Raw genomic sequence first — 21099 nt, forward strand, 5'->3', positions numbered from 1 at the left:
CCGAACAGAAAACATTCATTGCATCTATAATGTTGATTATATAAAATTATTTGCTCTAGGCGTATTTAGCCGAAGTAATAAGAACAGTAAAAGAAATCCGGAGAATGTAAAGTAGTTCAGCTTCTTTTATTACACACACGTTCGCGCTCGCGCGTGCACACACACACACACACACACACGCTTGATTTCATTCAAAAGTAAATTCAACTGATCACTCTGGTATAAATACTGATTTTGATACATTACTAAACATAGCCTTAGGATTTATATAATAAAAAACATGTATTATTAAATTCGTATTAAAGTTAAAGATGTAATTTATTTTGATAAAATACTGGGATACCGATTATTGGAACGCCGATTGTTCGAATGTTCAACTATCCGGACTTCTTACATTACTAGGCAATTTAAAAAAATTAGTACACTGTTTACAAAATCTAAAATACTATTCAAATAACTATTCTACAAGAAATGTACTTTTATCTATCTTTGTCTTTACTGCGTTTTTAAATGAATTTTTGCAAGTCGTATGCCGCCAAATTTACTAAATTTAAACTAATTATAAAATTAACTTTTAAAAAGATGGATGGAAACATTAATTGGTCAAGCATGAACAATGATGTAATGACTTGCAACTAGGGCAATTACATACGGAAAACCTCATGAATGTTTGTTTACGTTATGGACTGGTTTGAGTGACAAAAAAAAATGGGATTTGAAATATATTCCTTGTTTAAAAGATTACCTGATATAAGTACAGATTATAGTTTCTTTTTTAATAATAAATAGTAGGTAAAATAGTAGGTTTGAAACTTAATAACTTTTGACTGAATAAACCAGTTTTGATGAAATTTTCACAGATACTCCTGTATATAGGGAAATTTATTGGTAAAGTTTTCAGATGGAATTTTTCGGGGGTTAATTTTCTTAAAATTTTATAAACATTATCCCTCTTTATACTTATTAAGCTTAGTACTGCGTGCATGTTTATCTTACGATTTTAAAAAGCCTTCCTCAAAATTTCACCTTCCTCTAAAATAGAAAAAAAGCTATCATTTTATTTATTGAATTTTTTATACCGAATTTTTTTAATGTCTTTCTTGTCATAGTAGTAGCGCAAGCGACCCAAACAAAAATACTTTAGCGGAAATATTTTTGATAAATATTTATAAATTTAAAAATAACGTAGCTTTTTATCTTTTAAAACATTTTTTTTAATTTGTTTAAACTTTTAAAAATAATATTACAATGAAATCTCATTATAATTCATCCCCCACCCCAAAAAATAAATCTTAAGTAATTTTTTATTGGTTGTCCATTTTTTAATGGAATTTTTTACTTTCTTAATTTACATTTAAATTATAGATTTTTTGAATTTTTTAACTTTTTTCGTGTATAATTATTTTTCTGCTATAAATGAATAAATATCCCATGCCAGGAAAGTATAAAAATTTTGATGTTAACTTTTTATAACACAGAAATTTTTCTTCAATACTTTTTTTAAATTTCTTTTATAAGTTTTTTAAAAGAACTCTTTTATAAAACAGCAGAGTAAGTTTTAATCTCTTTCAGATACTTTTTTGTAAATTCTAATTCTATTACGTGCAAATTTTTACCCCATGGATTTTTTGTAACGTATTATTCTATTATTTTTTAATTTTTATACTATTATTCTTTTTCCTATTATTTTTTTTATTACATTTTATATTAAGTGTGTTCTTAGTATCTTTTTTAAATTATACTGAATTATATTTATTTTTGTTTATTTTCGTCTGTTTATTAAGCGTGATACCTATTAAACATTAGAGTGATGTATCCAGTATATTAGATAAACCTTTTTTAATTTTCCAGTTATCCATATTTCTAATTTTCTGGATTTGGCCTTGCAAATATTAATCCTGATAATCGGATTTCCTTTATAAATAAATATATAAAGGTCCTAACAAAATAATCAGGAATTTTCTCTAGTTTTTAATGTATAAAATTTTTATCTGTTGTACAAAATAAATTCTACATTATTGAAGGAATTTGTTTTACTCAAGAATAAACTTGCAAAAAGAAATTAAATAAATAATGATACATATAAAAAAAAAAATTAAAATGGCTTAGGCTATTTTTTAATTAGAGCTATAGTTTTTAATATTAGCACTTATTCATTTTTTGTATTAATCTGGTGCTTTTAAATTATTTTTAATGTTTTATTCTATATTAATTTTTCTGTTATGATTTCTAGCTAGGGCATTTTCCCCCCTATAATTTCATCCATGTCATTTTCATTTCTTAAATTCATATATAAACATATCCAAGAACGTATTAGTTCAAAAAGAATGATGATTAAAAATATTCATTAGTTGTTCAGTTCTTAAATTACTAAATATTTAGTTAATTTTAATTTTTCGTCTAACACCGTTTTTTCTATTTTGTTCCCACATTTAAATGTACACACTATGTAAATAGTATATTCCACCAATCCAATCTGAAATATTTAAATTTGTAATTAAGTTAAATAGATTTAATTAGTAAATTGAGTGACATTAGAAACAGTAAATAATACCAGAGAGATGGAAATATCTTTTAACTTCCGAATAATTTAATCACAAAGTGATTAAATTATGAAGTAATGATGTACAATACATCTGCTACTTATATCTATTGGTGTTTTAGTATACTACACTCGCTACATTAAAATGAATTAATCTGTTATTTAAATTCAATTTTTCAGAATAATTATTGTTAACTAAATAATAAATAAATAAATTATAATAAGGATAAAATCAAAACCTAAACCGACAACGATTGTTAACGTCTATATGCCTACAAGCGCCCATGATGATGATGATGATGAGGTAGAGTGTGTATACGAAGAGATTGATGAAGCAATTAAACACGAAAAAGAAGATGAAAATTGAATAATAGTTGGAGATTGGAATGCAAGCATTGGAAAAGGCAAGGAAGGAAATTTAGTGGGTGAATACGGGCAGGGCAAAAGGAATGAAAGAGGGGACCGACATATAGAGTTTTGCACGAAGTATAATTTAGTAATTGCCAACACCCAATTTAAAAATCATAATAGAAGAATATACACTTGGAAAAAGCCCGGAAATACTGCAAGGTATCAGATAGATTATATCATGGTTAAGCAAAGATTTAGAAATCAACTCGTTGAATGCAAAACTTACCCTAGAGCAGACATTGATAGCGACCATAATTTGGTGATAATGAAATGTAGATTGGGGTTTAAAAACCTGAAGAAAAGGTGTCAGATGAATCGGTGGAATTTAGAGAAGCTTGAGGAAGAGGAGGTAAAGAAGATTTTTGAGGAGGACATCGCAAGAGGCCTGAGTAAAAAAGATAAGGTAGAAAATGGAGAAGAAGAATGGGAGAATGTTAAAAAGGAAATTCTTAAATCAGCAGAAGCAAACTTAGGCGGAATAAAGAGAACTGGTAGTAAACCTTGGGTTTCAGACGATATATTGCAGCTGATGGATGAACGTAGAAAATATAAGAATGGTAGTGATGAAGAAAGTAAAAGGAACTATCGGCAATTAAGAAATGCTATAAACAGGAAGTGCAAACTGGCGAAAAAAGAGTCGATTAAAGAAAAGTGTTCAGAAGTGGAAAGAGAAATGAACATTGGTAAAATAGACGGAGCATACAGGAACGTAAAGGAAAATTTTAGGGTACATAAATTAAAATCTAATAATGTGTTAAACAAAGATGGTACACCAATTTATAATACGAAAGGTAAAGTCGATAGATGGGTGGAATATATTGAAGAGTTATACGGAGGAAATGAATTAGAAAATGGTGTTATAGAGGAAGAAGAGGAAGTTGAGGAGGATGAAATGGGAGAAACAATACTGAGATCTGAATTTAAGAGAGCATTAAAAGATTTAAATGGCAGAAAGGCTCCTGGAATAGACGGAATACCTGTAGAATTACTGCGCAGTGCAGGTGAGGAAGCGATTGATAGATTATACAAACTGGTGTGTAATATTTATGAAAAAGGGGAATTTCCGTCAGACTTCAAAAAAAGTGTTATAGTTATGATACCAAAGAAAGCAGGGGCAGATTAATGTGAAGAATATAGAACAATTAGTTTAACTAGTCATGCATCAAAAATCTTAACTAGAATTTTATACAGAAGAATTGAGAGGAGAGTGGAAGAAGTGTTAGGAGAAGACCAATTTGGTTTCAGGAAAAGTATAGGGACAAGGGAAGCAATTTTAGGCCTCAGATTAATAGTAGAAGGAAGATTAAAGAAAAACAAACCAACATACTTGGCGTTTATAGACCTAGAAAAGGCTTTCGATAACGTAGATTGGAATAAAATGTTCAGCATTTTAAAAAAATTAGGGTTCAAATACAGAGATAGAAGAACAATTGCTAACATGTACAGGAACCAAACAGCAACAATAACAATTGAAGACCATAAGAAAGAAGCCCTAATAAGAAAGGGAGTCCGACAAGGATGTTCCCTATCTCCGTTACTTTTTAATCTTTACATGGAACTAGCAGTTAATGATGTTAAAGAACAATTTAGATTCGGAGTAACAGTACAAGGTGAAAAGATAAAGATGCTACGATTTGCTGATGATATAGTTATTCTAGCCGAGAGTAAAAAGGATTTAGAAGAAACAATGAATGGCATAGATGAAGTCCTACGCAAGAACTATCGCATGAAAATAAACAAGAACAAAACAAAAGTAATGAAATGTAGTAGAAATAACAAAGATGGACCACTGAATGTGAAAATAGGAGGAGAAAAGATTATGGAGGTAGAAGAATTTTGTTATTTGGGAAGTAAAATTACTAAAGATGGACGAAGCAGGAGCGATATAAAATGCCGAATAGCACAAGCTAAACGAGCCTTCAGTAAGAAATATAATTTGTTTACATCAAAAATTAATTTAAATATCAGGAAAAGATTTTTGAAAGTGTATGTTTGGAGTGTCGCTTTATATGGAAGTGAAACTTGGACAATCGGAGTATCTGAGAAGAAAAGATTAGAAGCTTTTGAAATGCGGTGCTATAGGAGAATGTTAAAAATCAGATGGGTGGATAAAGTGACAAATGAAAAGGTATTGCGGCAAATAGATGAAGAAAGTAGCATTTGGAAAAATATAGTTAAAAGAAGAGACAGACTTATAGGCCACATACTAAGGCATCCTGGAATAGTCGCTTTAATATTGGAAGGACAGGTAGAAGGGAAAAATTGTGTAGGCAGGCCACGTTTGGAATATGTAAAGCAAATTGTTAGGGATGTAGGATGTAGAGGGTATACTGATATGAAACGACTAGCACTTGATAGGGAATCTTGGAGAGCTGCATCAAATCAGTCAAATGACTGAAGACAAAAAAAAACTAAATACCATTTGCACATTATAAATTTACAAGAACCAAGTTTTTAACATTTATTTGAAAATTTTGATAATTCTATTTTATACCTTTTTAATTGTTTCAATTTTATTTTGCTTATTTTAAGTATATTTGTAGAGGGATATTAGATTAAAAAACTACGTGATAATTAAAAAAAACTTTTTTTATTATTATTTTTTTTAAAGAAGACTTAAATTTCTACAGTTTACTAAAAAATATACTCGTAAATCACATTCAGTAATAGATGGAACTTAGTTTTTTCTTATTTAGTTATACGGGTCTTAGCCTATTATTTCCTTATTATTAGAATGGACTGCATAACTAGTTTATTTATAAAATATGTCAATAATTATATTTATTTTTATTTTTTAAGTTATCATTTGACACTATTCATTTCTTTTTTAATTCTGTCCTAGTCCTCGAAATAATAACTGCAGCCTAAATCCACTTTTGTATATTACAATCTTTGAAATTCTCAACAGTTTTCTCTCTGATACATCTCCTCTACAAACAGAACTAACTAAATCTTAGGTTTAAGAATGAATGTAGCACTATGACGCAGAACACAATTGTGCATATTTTGCAGCATTCAACTTATGCGTAATTTTGAAGGATCACCAATTAAGTTTTATTTCACACATTCTGTGTCAGATAGTAGCTGCGTTAGACTGTTGCACATACCAAGATGTTATGTGTCCGGGCTTTAGTAAAATGGCGTCACCACAAGAGGAAGCAAAGTGCATGTACCGGTTCGCAGAAATAAAATTAACTACTGTCTTACAAATTATACCCGAGTTTGATCCATGTTACCAAACCGTCACATGAAGAGTGTATGCTGAATACACAGAAAGATTTCGAATGTCTTTCCAAGCAGTTCAAAACGTGCAGTTTGTGTTAATCGTCAACTAAACTTTCCTAAAAGAACTGTCCATGATTTTGTTCCCAAGCAGTCAAAACTTCGAGTTCATAAAGTGCAGCTCTCAATGAAATTATACATAACGTTAAGCCACACAAAGTTAAATCTTTTAATAACTATGTTAGATTTACTTTTTGCTGATGAAAACTACCTGCAACGTATTTTATTTTTTGATGAAACAACATACATGTTCATCGAGTCATGAATCGTCATGTTGAGTACGACGCTCATAAATCCACACAAATCGTTTGTAAATGTCCGAAATTTATCGTCTGGTGTGGTATTATGCACAATCGAATTTTTGGGCCTTTTTTCCATCAGCAGACTGTACGAGTTTAGTGTGCTCGGATACGTAAGAGAACTTTGTGTTTCAGCAAATTTAAAATACAGAGAGCATAATTTTCTAAAAGGACGAAGCCATTCCAGATCATGCAGAAATTGTGCGGACTGCGCTCAACGAAGGTCAGAGAAAACTGGGTAAGCAGAAAAACTGCAATCACCGTGAAGTCCCGATAAGACGCCGATAATTTTGTCCTTTAGAACTATTTAAAAGACATCGTATACCAAGAAAGAATCCAGACGTTTGACCATCTGTGAAATGAATAACAACAACCGTTGGTTCGATTCAGCCAGGTTGTGCAATGAAGTGGATTTATGGGTTTGTTGTCTACATGACTGTAAATGGCAGTCATATTGATAAAATTAATAGGTATAAATTATTTTAGACTTCGTAATTTCATTTAATATATATATATACATTTACATTTTTAAATGTACATTTTTTTTTACAAATGCATTTGTAATTCTAAATGTAATTAAGTAAATTTAATTTAAAACATCGGAGTTCTTTTTCGTACACGCGATACATGACCCGTACTTTCTTACCCTTAATATTGAGCATCCAACTAATTCAAAATTTTAAAAATTCTTCTTTCTTCTTTTTTTTTACTTTTCTTACTGTCCATGTTTCGCTATCACAGAGTTCTACAGTATTCACAAATATTATTTTAAGAATATTTTTATAATTTTTAGAACCATATTTGATCTACTTTTAGAATTATTTTCTGCATGCAAACTTTTCTTATATATACTATTTGGCGCTTGATCTGTATTTTACTCTTTATCAGTTTATTTTCTGAGTAGGAAAATTCTGTGATTCTCGTATTTATTAGGTTACGCTCTATTGTATAATTTGTCATTATCTTTCTTGGGGATATTTTATAATCTTCGTTTTAATTACTAATTTATTTTCATATTGAATTTTTTTCTTCGTTATAATTTTATATCGTGTCATTTTTTTTTCAAAAAAAGACAAAAAAATATTGGAAAATATAAATATTTTAATATTTTTCTCTTCAGATAACAACCCAAGAAAAAATATCTAAAGACTGTTTTTTACATTAATGTATTGCTACCAAATCTGAAAAGGGAGACAATCTATGCTTCAGTCTTTCTCCCATCTAAATCAGAATGTTCCATACTTTTCTTTATTATTCTTGTTATCGGATTCTTGAGAAGATTGTATAAAAAACTTCTATTACTATATTTCCAACAAATATTAGTTTAAATTTTAAATATTTTATTCTATTCTTGATAATAACTGCTCCTTCAGATATAAAAATGTCATATAGGCGGTTAGATAGTCCATAAGCGTGCCTATTAAGATAAGCAGGTAGACCAAAATGGCTTCTCTTTTGCTGGAATCGCTCTTTCTAAAACTAAACAAATCTTTATGTATCAAAGTAATCTTTTACAGTGTAATCTTTCCCCTTGTAAACTATCTTAGTAAATGCAATGTTAAAAGTGGTAGTGCAGAAGTCATTACATTATCTGTTCCTACCTTCTCTGCTATGAGTAAAAATTATACCTTTTATAAAATCTGATGGCACTTCACTAATTTCATAAGCTGAAGAAACTAAACCAATAAAATTATTGTAGTAATTTATTTCTGTCCCGAATATTTCCTTTTCTGAAGCTGTTTGAGGTTTATTAAACTCTAATCTCAAAATAAATTCTTCTCTGAAATATTCACTAATTTATTTTTCTTCGTTTAGACTTCACCTTATACTTTTATTTTTCTATCCATTCGTTATAGATAGAACAGGTGATATTACTATCACCTGACGATCCTTTTTTTCTCCCAGAAAGTGCGGTAAACACACTTACTATTAAAAATTCGCTTCGTGCATTTTTAATGTGAAAATCAATTAAGTTCGAGTGAGAGAGAAGCTGTTTTTAAAAGCTTTTGTATCAATATTCGTATTTATGTTTTAATTTAAATAAGCATACATTTCACTTTATATGCAATCACTTTATAATATATCATGAATTTTAAACCAAGTATACCAAGTTTTTATGTAACTATAAACTACAGAAATTAAGTTTGAGTTCACGGACATGGGTTAAGTATCTTATTTCAGGTGTTAATCCATTATTTAATAATGATATTAATTTTTATTAAATTCTCATATTGTTAGTTGTTACTTAAGAGTTTACAGAACGTGCTCAAAATTATTTTAAAATAAAAAAACTTAAGCATTCTGAAAGGTCATTGACCTTTTCAGAGCGTGACATTACGAAATCTTAAAAACCATTTCTAACAGTTAAGAACAGCAAGGATTAAATTAAATTAAAAGTACATTATCTTATTCTAAAATGTTATATAAAATATCAAGATATCAATCCAAATTTTAGGTTACGTAAATCCAACTTTTTTTTATTTATTTATTTTTTTTTTTATTTAACCTCCGGATCCACCGTTAGGCATTCTTCAGAGGATGAAGCTGAATGATTTGTAGCGTGTGTGAAAATGCCATGCCTGACCGGGATTGGAACCCGGGACCTCCGGATGAAAGGCCGAGACGCTACCACTCGCGCCACGGAGACCGGCAAGTAAATCCAACTGTAATGCAGCAGTAGTTCCAATACTTTTTGGATAGAAATAGCACATCACTTTTGATAAAATTAATTATATATATATATATATATATATTCATAAACCGCACTTATATGTCATTGTTAATATATGGTTTCACCTACGTAGATGACGTCAATGAATTTATATAAATACACAGTTTCACCTTCTGGAGTACAATATTTCGGTTAAATTTAACTGACGTGTGTATATATATATATATATATATATATATATATATATATATATATATATAAATATGCATCGTTAAATGAAATAAATATTCGTTCATGAATTTTCAAAATGTAATTACTATTTAAAAAATAATTAAAATGTTATAATTTAAAAATTTATTTAATTTTTTAAAATTATAATTTTTGATTTTTTTCTTTATAATCACAAATAATTACCCGAAATTAAAAAAAGTATATATTTAAAATTTCACTTCAAAAAATTACGCTTTCGGTTATCAAAATATGTTCAGGTGATAAAATTATTGATAAATAAAAAAAATATAATCAAATTACATTTTTGTACCGTATTTATTAGAATATATAAAAAAAATGATGAGATAAATAATAAATAATATTAAAAATGTTACCACGTAAATATAAAGAAAATTCATACGAATAAGCTAATTCCCGTATTAAATGAAATACAAAATGGTTGTTTTAAAATTATTTTAATTGACTGAAGGTACAAGATTCAAAAATTTCACTTTTTTCCGAAAGCCGTATTAGTGATTGAAGATAGGAAGAACTGTCTTTTTCCTTACTTTTTTCAAGATGACAACTTGCTAGATAAAAAAATTTAATCCTCTGCATGTATAATAAAAAATAATCCGGGAAATAGTTCCTGGCCAAACCGGGAAAGTTATGCAACTCTGGGTACCGGGAGGTTTGTCTTCGATATATTTATATATAGTACTATATTATATATATATATATATATATATATATATATATATATATATATATGTATTACTGTGATTAAAATTTTGAATTTAGGAGGCGACGTTGGCCGTCCCTTAAATATCTTGAATAATTTTAACCAAAATGAAATGGCTTCATTGATCCATATATTCAGAAATCATCGTTCAAAATTTCATAAAAATCAGTTAATTTATCGTAAAAATATAAAGTAAAGAATAAATGACTAAAACAAGAGATAAATATTAATAAGTATACTACAATATTAGTATTAAAAAATCATAACTGCAAAAAAAAATTGTTGACAAACATTGCTTTTAATATAGGAGAATTAAAGACCGTGCGGGTGATAATAGTGATATATAGTACAATTTTTTAAAATTTATTTAAACATAAATATATATATATACAACCTAAATACATCATACTCCTTTTTGTGCAGTCGTTTAAAAATAAGGCCCAATTCTGAGTATATTAGTTAATTTTTGTTTTGGTTTGTTTCCATTGTGATTTTGTATTTTTCTAGCAAATACCCCGTTTGAATTTCGAAAATCGGACGATTGTTTACAGAAATATTATAAGAGCACTCCATTGCACCTTCGAAAACAGTGCCCCACGGACACCCCGTTTGTTACCAATTAATGGTGATCGGTGGCGTACGCAGAATTTTGTTAACGGCGAGTCATTATTAAAATTGTTTACAATTATTATTATAATATCATGTTTATAAAGACACATTTATTTTACAATGTATATAACACATTCATAATTACTCTAATAAAATCTTCTATAACGTATTTTTTTTTCACAACCTTAGGCTACAATTATTTTTAATAACTTTTAACATCTATTTCATTTTGTATAATAATAATGCTTGCGCCAGTGCCACGTGCCATTATTACACTTAGGCTACACAATAATCATATATTTTTTTCTCGGTTATTTGTATACGATTCTCTTTACATAACATATAAAATCCATGGAAGCAATCAAATACTCGTATAATGAAATAGATTTAATTAAATACATCATCTCAATATGGTACTCACTGAGGTTGAAGAATGAAACTGTCGCTGATGAATCCACATTCTATGAAGAAATTTGAATAAAGAATTGAATGTAGTTGTCTCAAACGTTCAAATCAGTATTCTACTATTGCGTATTATTTTTCTGAAAAATCGTTGTTTAAAAAGAGTACTACTGGTAGTTAAATTAATATAGTATTTATAATGCACGTATCCTACGGTATATTATGTTACTATGTTTGAAAATGTCGGCATTCACATTACAATTTCCAAACGACATTTCTTTTTCAATAGTTCATTTAACACATCTGTAGTTGTAGATAGTTTCTACGTATGTTGAGGAGTGCTAATCCATTCAAACGTGTTTTACCAGTATAATTACGCAAATATGTTTTTAGACGGCAAAATGTTGAGAAATATCGTTCATTTTTACATATGGACACTAGGGAAGTGCAGCTAGTATTTCTAACAAAGTAAATATATTTGGCATTATGTTGGGATTGCACATAGTTAACCCATCTACGGCCGTTTTCGGTTGGTATCCCTTTTCAAGACCTGCAATTTTTCTGTACTATAATTTTAATTTATTATTCAGGTCTTGCAGACAACCGTTTCTTATGTCACTGGCGTAGAATTGTGTGAGCGAAGTGAAAGCATAAACTTGATACGGCAGGGGTAGAAGGTCTGCGTTCGTAGGTAAAAGGCACTGAAAGCCTTTCAATATTTCCTTGTGTTTCAAGAAACGCGAATCGAGTTGGACATGATGGTATTCAGAAATGGAATAAAAGTGGAAACACAGACGTAAAGTTCAAGTTTACACGATATTTTGCTCGCGCTTCCATGCGAGGGATTTGAATGGAGGACCCCAACCTATTCAGGACTTTAGAAGCACTAATGAGAAAATTAGCAAATTCTTCATCAACATTTTTGCGTATACATTGCATTTCACTGTTAATATCTTCAGCAAGGTTTACTGCTTCCACGAGATCAATAGTTAAATTCTGTAGGAATTTACACAACGGGAGACTTATAGAAAACAGTCTTTGAATACAAAACAGCGATAACACAAATTGACAGTCAATCAAAGCACATAAAAGTGAATTTGCTTGTGAGGACGAGTCTTTGTCATTCCATTCTGATATGTTTTGAAGGGTTGCAATAATATGGTCAACAATTTAACCACCGCGGCCACAGAATTATACCTTTCCTACCAACGTGTTGGGCAAAGTTGAACGAGATTTACACGGCGTGTAGTTATAGTTTCCATTTCACTAATCACCAGTTTTAAAACATGTTGCCTTTGTGGGCTGTTAAGAAATTCATACAGACTCGATATTGTACCCATATAATTTCTAATGGTAGTTACTTCACAAGCACGGGATACAGCTAAGTTGAGGCTGATTACTGAGCAATGGACATATAGAACTGACGAAATTATTTCCTTTACATGTGTCTGGACTCCGTTTACTTTTCCTGACATGGACATAAATCCGTCATACCCTTGACCACGAATCTTATTTATGTTTATATTTAATGAACGCAACTTACCCAATATCGCCGTTGGGATTCCTTTTCCGGTCACATCATATAATGGTACGAATTTTAAAAAGTTTTCCTGCACAATGAAATTTTCTTTATAAACATAACAACACACAGTGATAATTGTTCTAAGCCTGATATGTCTGAAGTCTCATAGGCGAGAATAGAGAAGCTACTGGAGGCATTAAATTCTTTCACGAGATTTCGAACAATCAGGTCGCTGCACACTTCTATTATTTCATTCTGTACTCTAGGACTGGTGTACTACGAATTTCCAACACTACACGTCAACATATTTTTTTAATATAGTATCAGACTTACTTTGAAAGGGAAGAAGTGCCCTGAAATTACCATAATTTTCTTTTGGTTCTTGATTGACCTCGACCTCTATTCGTCCCAAATCCCTGTAGCCTCGCAGAGCGATACATTTTTTCCCGCAAAAAAAATTTTTCTCAATAATAGGAATAAACGTTTTCCTGTTCTCCAGTTTCTTTTGAGTTGTTGCCCTATCTATTAGCACATCTGTAGACGTTTTTTTCCCACATTAAATTTCGTTAAAAATACCGGCTACCTCCAAACTTTGTTTGTGATAAAGACACTTTTCATATTCTGAAAATCGCACGACGGCATCCTTCCAGTTGTCAAATTTCTCACTTCAAAGTTAACCTAAGGGTTGCTTGCCAGATCCAAAACCATTTCTTGTAGCAAAAAGTGCACAAAATTTACAAAAACTCCCTCCCTTAAATTCGGAATATGGAAGCCACTTCCAGCGGTAAAGCCAATTAAACTGAAATCACATCTTTATCTTTCCACTTTTTTTGGAAAAACAAACCCTGAATTTGGTTCCAAGATATTGTTCAAAACATCCACTTTTTTTTATTAGACTAGTCTTTTCCTACGTAAACATCAACATCATAAGCGTATGGTTCACTGAAACTTGAAGATGTTTGAAGCTTTCGGAACCAGAACAATACACTTATCACTTCTAAATGATTCAGCGGGCACGTCAACATTATTGAATGATGTCGATGTACATTCGCTAGTAGATGAGTTTTCACAGGAGGGTGTGAAACTAGTTTCGGGAAGAACGTTTGCGACAGCATCGTCACGTTGCGGTGGCAAAAAAATATTTGGCAATGTGAAATTTTCACTAATGTTACAAGAATCACTACCGGCACGCGACATTTTGCTAAAACATTATAAAATTGAACTTTAAGATCGCTTAGACATATTAAAGAACAAGGAATACTAATGTGAAATATCTATCTAAAAATATGAACTCCGAAATGCACAAAATGTTAAATGAACGTTCCACAACAAAATCTGAACTCAGACTAACTAGAATACCGCTTGACAATGATAATATTTCATATATGCATTGCTCTCTCTTTTTCCCGTTTAGCCTCCGGTAACTACCGTTTAGATAATTCTTCAGAGGATAAATGAGGATGATATGTATGAGTGTAAATGAAGTGTAGTCTTGTACATTCTCAGTTCGACAGTTCCTGAGATGTGTGGTTAATTGAAACCCAACCACCAAAGAACACCGGTATCCACGATCTAGTATTCAAATCCATGTAAAAATAACTGGCTTTACTAGGACTTGAACGCTGTAACTCTCGACTTCCAAATCAGCTGATTTGGAACGACGCGTTAACCACTAGACCAACCCGGTGGGTTAAAATTTATTCTTTCTTTCTTTTTCCTGTTTAGCCTCCGGTAACTACCGTTTAGATAATTCTTCAGAGGATGAATAAGGATGATATGTATGAGTGTAAATGAAGTGTAGTCTTGTACATTCTCAGTTCGACAGTTCCTGAGATGTGTGGTTAATTGAAACCCAACCACCAAAGAACACCGGTATCCACGATCTAGTATTCAAATCCATGTAAAAATAACTGGCTTTACTAGGACTTGAACGCTGTAACTCTCGACTTCCAAATCAGCTGATTTGGAAAGACGCGTTAACCACTAGACCAACCCATGATAATATTTCATATATGCATTGCTACCACTGCAGAGCTGTCCCGACAATATGTTTCACAAGAAGTAACTTTATGCGTTGGCCTTATTTTATTACAAGGTCAGTATTATTATCGTACCTTCTTAATAAGCGGCACGGTTTTGATTGTCTTTCCTCTCTTTCAATAGACGAGGAGGGGTATATTCTTTGACACCACCGCGCCAGAGAGAGCACTGCCGCCTTCTCAGAATGCTGAATGACGGCTACTGTGTCGAACATTGAGCAATGTACTGTATGTGCCGCAGCTCAGAGTATGGGGATTAAATTACTGAAGAAGGAAGGGCGGCGGACTGGGTCTTATGTCGATAGATTTTGTTACTCTGACAGTGAGAAATTAGAGGAGAGAATACGATGGATTTTTAAATCCATTTTAACTCTTCAATGTCTACGAAGGACAATTCAGAATAAGCGGAGAGGAACGTTGTCATCAGGCATTGCCTTTCTCCATGACAATGCTCGGCCGCACACTGCAGCTGTAACAAAGAAGCTCCTGCAGCGTTTTCGTTGGGAAGTGTTTGATCACCCACCATACAGCCCGGACTTGGCTCCATCCGATTTTCACCTCTTTGCTCACATGAAACGCTGGCTAGGAGGACAACATTTTGGCACAGACATCGAGCTGCAGACCAGCGTAGAAACATGGCTGAAAACACAGGCGGCTCCGTTCTATGACAAGGGTATTGGAAAGTTGGTACCACGCTACGACAAATGTCTAAATCGGAGTGGCGACTATGTAGAGAAATAGCGTAACTATGTAAGTACTTGTTACAAATAAATTTTTTTTTATTTTCACTTTGGTTTTAATTTCGTGACTGATCGGACCATAAAAAAAACACTCGTATATATGTGTAAATTTATAGCATGTTTATTTTATATAGGCCTAATATAAAAAGAACTTAAACCTTGAAGGGGGAGTTCAAACCCGGTAACCCTTCTCTTGCGTACGACCTTGATGGTGATTATTGGTCTAGCCTCACACGAGGTGCTCGCATCACCTCACGCGCAATCCCCACGGAAAGCCCACTATTATTTATTAAACAGAAATGTTATATTATATTATTTTATTTTATCTAACGTAAATTTATTTCTATTATTTTTGTAATAACATTCATTCGATTAGTTCGAATCATTCAGATCAAACCCAGCTCATACATTGATAGAGGCTCGCACTTCAGAGTTCATTAATTCAATTCATTAAAGTTTGTACTTCAACCTGTAAATCTCTACTACTACAAATATATATATATATATATATATATATATATATATATATATATATATATATATATGAACATATATATATAGCCTACTATACTTCCGGTAACGTAAGGATTCCAACGCGGGGGTATACATGTAAATCTCTTCAGCAGTAGAGTTGCTACGGTGGAACAAACATACATACACCCTATCTACATACACTCATTTTTAGGCAGTCTTGAAAAAACAAAACAATTAGGCTTATTTTCTTTTCCATCCGTCCATGAATCAGATTACCCAGATGCATAACTAAAGTGATTAGATTACTAATGTAATGTAATAATCTAATTAGTAGTCCACAAAAATGTAATTTTGAGTTCAGAAACAACAAATAAGAAAAAAAGGTTTTACCCCCACCTTTTTATGTAAATTTTAAATATCAATTAACCCATCCGAAATTATGTTAATTACCAAAAAAACATTAAATTTTTAGAAAAGATTTACCTACACTTTGTAGATTTTTGAGACTTGGGGTTCTTGATTAGTTGTGACCAAAATTAAATGACACTAATGCCTCGTATACAGAAATCCATAAAGTCAAATTTCATCTAAATTGGTCCATCCAGTATAAAGATATCAAGTAAAACACAGATCGTCATACGTACATATAATCTTTCAGAATTATTTAATCCTAAAATTGTAGCTTTTGGTTAGATGGGATAATGAAATATCAATACCTGAATAAACGTCAACAAGTACGATTTAATAGCATACTTCCTTTGTATAGTTAGGCAGTTTAAATATTTAAATGGAAAAGTAAAAATATAATTTTTTTTTTCAATTAAACTGTTTATTATCGCAGAAAAAAATAATTTAATATAATATAAGGTTAGGAGAAGAGTAACTTTAATCAACACACAATTGATAATATATATATATATTTTTTTTAATTCAGCTAAGTATTTTGTTCATAAATTACTACATACAGGTTGCTTGATAAATGATGAAGATTAAACCTTCCCTGCTAGGGTTCCCTGCAGTGTATAAGGCATTGTTTCACCATAAAAACGGATATATTCCTTTTTATTAATTCGCTTCTTTATAGTATATCTGTTTCAGTTTTCTTTAGAGTGTGAAGTATGTACAATACATGCCTCATACAAGCTGATGTACAAAAACTACCGGCCAGAGTTAAATAAATAACTTTTATTCCGATCAGTATATATAATATACAATATTGATGATGTCAATAAAGTATAAAATATGAACATCAAACATAAATTGTGAGATAAAAAAATAGGTAAAATTTAAAATCCATATTAATTATTAAAATATAAACACATGAAATAATGATAAAGATAAATCTATACAAATAAAGATGTAAATGTACGTTTGTTCAAAATCTTAAATCTTCGAAAGTTCTTCGACGATTGCTTTAAAATTTTGACAGAACGTTGTATTCGAATGCGCGTGTTTTTATATACGTACTATTTATATACCTAAGATGTCACAAATGTGACAGGTAAAAACATGCTTTTTTAAAAAAAATAGCGGAATCTGTTTGACGTAAAAGCAACGCACGCTATATTAAATATTTTGCGATTCCATTTCAATGTTTCCGATATGTGTGTCCGCTGTAGACTAAAAAACTACTGAACCGATTTACGCGCGGGGAAAAAGGGAGAAAAGGAAAAATTGGAAAAGAAAAATAGGGAAAATCGAAAAAGGTAAAAGGGAAAACGGGGAAAAGGAAAAACGGTAAAAGGAAAAAAGGTAAAGGAAATGAAAGGAGAAAAAGGAAAAGGGGGAAAGGGAACCAAGGAAAGATAAATGGGGAAAGGAAAAGGAAAATGAGGACAATGGAAAGGGGAAATGGGGGAAGGGAAAATAAATATGTTAAAATGGGGGAAAGCGGAAAAGGGAGAAAGGGTAAAGAGAAAAAGGGAAAGGTTAAATTTGTGAAGTTCTGAAATGTTCATTTCGTTAATGTTTTATTAACCTTTCAATTGTGTTCATTTAATCTATATATATATATAAAAAAATACTATATTTTAGTTTTTATTTTTATAAATAATAAAATACTATATTTTAGTATATATATATATATATATATATATATATATATATATATACTAAAATTTAGCAATAGCGAAGCATTGTCGGGTCTGCTAGTACATTAAATACAAAAAAAAGACTACAAAATATTCACAATTCAGAAGCCGCTACTGAAAATTATTTTGAGTACATATTTATGTACACGTAGAATAGAAAGATATATGTATAAATTTTTTTAATTAGTATTATTTAAAAATTCGTCGAAAAAGTAATATTACGAGTTATACGAAAACAGTTCTGTTGTCTGGTTTAGTAGGGATGTTATTGTTTTTTTTAAGAACAATTGACTATTATTTTGCGAAGTTGCTTTCTCTGTGATTAATGATTAAAACTGAATTTCATCGGGTCTTGTAATACCGATGTGAAATAGTTTTTTTTTTTTCAGTGAAAAAGGTAACAAGAAACCACTTCACTCCTTACTTTACCTAGTAAGCCTAGAATGAGATACTTTTAATTCTTAAATACTGTACTATTTTGCCGTTATTGGGAGTAATTTGTAATCCAGGTCAGGATCTTTACACTCATTACAGTTGTAGTATTAAGCAATAATGAAAATTATGTAAATATAATTTTTTATTTTCGCAAAATATTCGGGTTTCATATCATCTAAATTAGCCAGCTGATAACTATGTATCTGAATCAAATATATCTCCAAAACGAACTTTTGTACACAGTTATAATTTTATAAGTTTTAAAATGATAGGGCCAATAATTAAAATGTGTCCAACTCACTTTTTTCAAAATTACTGTTACCGTCATTCACGTTATAAAATTACTTATAAAAAAAAAAGTATTAATATTTTTGTACTTACTTGAAAAGAAGCAAAAAGCTGATCTCCAAAAAGCCATGCAGCTTCTACTTCCGGACCACATTCAACATACGGCATACCAATAAATAGAGCATAGTGTACTCCAAATAATGGTACTAATACTAAAGTTGATTTAGCCCATCTCCTAGTCATTAAAAAAAGAATTTACAATAAAATACATTTAATTATAAAAATATGTAGTATATCAGAATTTTCATTATATTTTGTAGTAATTCAAAAATGATTTTTTGATCATGGTATCAATATGATCAAAAGATCATATTTGCAATATTTGTATATAAAAGAAATATGTAGAGTGTATATATATATATATCAGTAAATAAAAAATGAATAAATACATTTATTCTATAAATTAAACCTACTTTAAAAATTCCGGCAATGAATTGCGTAATTTTCCCAGTTACGCCACTCAGGTAGAGAAATTTACTTTAAAAAAACGTTCTGGCTAGAAAGTTTTTTTCAAATCAATTATTTTTAGCTGTATTTGTATCTTTTTGATCAAATAATTCATTTTTATTGAAACACAATAACTAGAATTATGGATTCTTTTTTTGCACATTTTTATGCGAAAATATTATTTCCTAATTTTATGATACAGATTTAAATAAATGAATAAATACAACAAAAAAAAATATTATTATTATTATTAATATCTCTATACTTGTGGAAGACTCAATGAAAGTTGAGCGGTGGAATTGTTGTTTTGTGTTCATCTTTTTTTCCAAACATATACAATAAATACTCGTAGTAGAGCAAGTGAATATAGAATGACTTTTGTTGATATGACAATTAGTTGTACCCTACGCTTGACACCTACTTGTATCAACGCCAGATTTGTCATTTCTTCAAAATTATTTATTTTCTCTTCTTCCATGTGCAATTCAAGTTTTCCGGTAGTATGAGATGTTACTTTTATATTTATTTGAAGTAATAGAGAAACTACTCCGCTTTTTAAGTTACTAGTAATTTACCTATTTGATACTGATACTCTTCAATGGATATTTGAACTTCTAAGCCTTGGTATTGTTCTGGGAGTGAAATAATTCCAAAACCAAAAATAAGTTGGTGATGATAAATTTCTCTTCATCTTTCCTAATGTGAACGTTGCAATCCGTTCAGCAGGTAAACAACAAGCAAACCCACCGGGTTGGTTTAGTGGTGATGCGTCTTTCCAAATCAGCTGATTTCCAAGTCGAGAGTTCTAGCGTTCAAGTCCTAGTGAAGTCAGTTATTTTTATACGGATTTGCATACTAGATTGTGGATACCGGTATTCTTTGGTGGTTGGGTTTCAATTAACCACACATCTCAGGAATGGTCGTACCGAGACTGTACAAGACTACACTTCATTTACACTCATACATAATCATCCTCATTCATCCTCTGAAGTATTATCTGAACGGTAATTACTGGAGGTTAAACAGGAAAAAGAAAAGCGAACAACAAGCAACTTCCTACGGCCCATTGAGATGAAGATGATATGCATGACGTGTAAAGAAGGTAGTCTTGTACAAATTCAGGACGATCATTCCTAAGACGTGTGGTTAATTGAATCCCAACCATCAAAGTACACCGGTTTCCACTGTCTTAAGTTGATTATGAAAAATCTTATCGATTTTAATATTTTTAATACAATGGTTTAAACAAAATTAACATAAGTTAAGTAAAATTGAACATGATAAATTAATGAATCTTAATTTTAATCAGATATTATTTATATCTTCTAGTACATTGAAGACAAAATCGACAATTAAACAGAATTCCTTTCTTAGAAGTGATGTTTTTGTACAACCAGTCCCTTCTATAGTAAAGAGAGTGAAGATGCCATTATAGGACTGAACTATATTGTCTTAGGCTTGGCATACTAATGTGAAACTTTTTGTTTGGCTCAGAGAAGAAGCTAACGGGAAAGCAATTCCATTTTTTTTTTGTAAGACGCATGGAAAATTTATTATTTTAACAATGGCAACGCCAAACTCAGTAGTGATTTATGTATTTCATACAAGATTTACCATAACGTATTTAATTATGGCACGTAACATAAATCGGAGATAAATACGTAAAATTAATAAAAAAATTATTTTTTTTATAGAGTATACTTGAAATAATAAAAAGGGAAGTCAAAGATTAACAGTTTTTGACATGGATTTTTTATTTTGGTTAATTTCAAGATTTCAGAGAGAAATCAAATATCAGCGAATGAACGCCAGTGGGTGTATTTTTATCAACTATTC

General features: G+C 30.7%; 1 protein-coding gene across 2 annotated transcripts in view; it reads right to left on the minus strand.

Moving 5' to 3' along the window:
• LOC142322950 (parathyroid hormone/parathyroid hormone-related peptide receptor-like) overlaps positions 1 to 21099 on the minus strand; it is a 952038-nt gene that overhangs the window by 34378 nt on the left and 896561 nt on the right. For both annotated transcript variants that reach the window (XM_075362045.1, XM_075362046.1), the window contains exon 11: positions 18850 to 18991. In XM_075362045.1, the coding sequence (XP_075218160.1) occupies positions 18850 to 18991 (142 nt within the window). The remainder of the gene's footprint in view (positions 1 to 18849; positions 18992 to 21099) is intronic.

This window comes from Lycorma delicatula, chromosome 4 (assembly GCF_047948215.1).
Source record: "Lycorma delicatula isolate Av1 chromosome 4, ASM4794821v1, whole genome shotgun sequence".
NCBI classification, from domain to species: domain Eukaryota; kingdom Metazoa; phylum Arthropoda; class Insecta; order Hemiptera; family Fulgoridae; genus Lycorma; species Lycorma delicatula.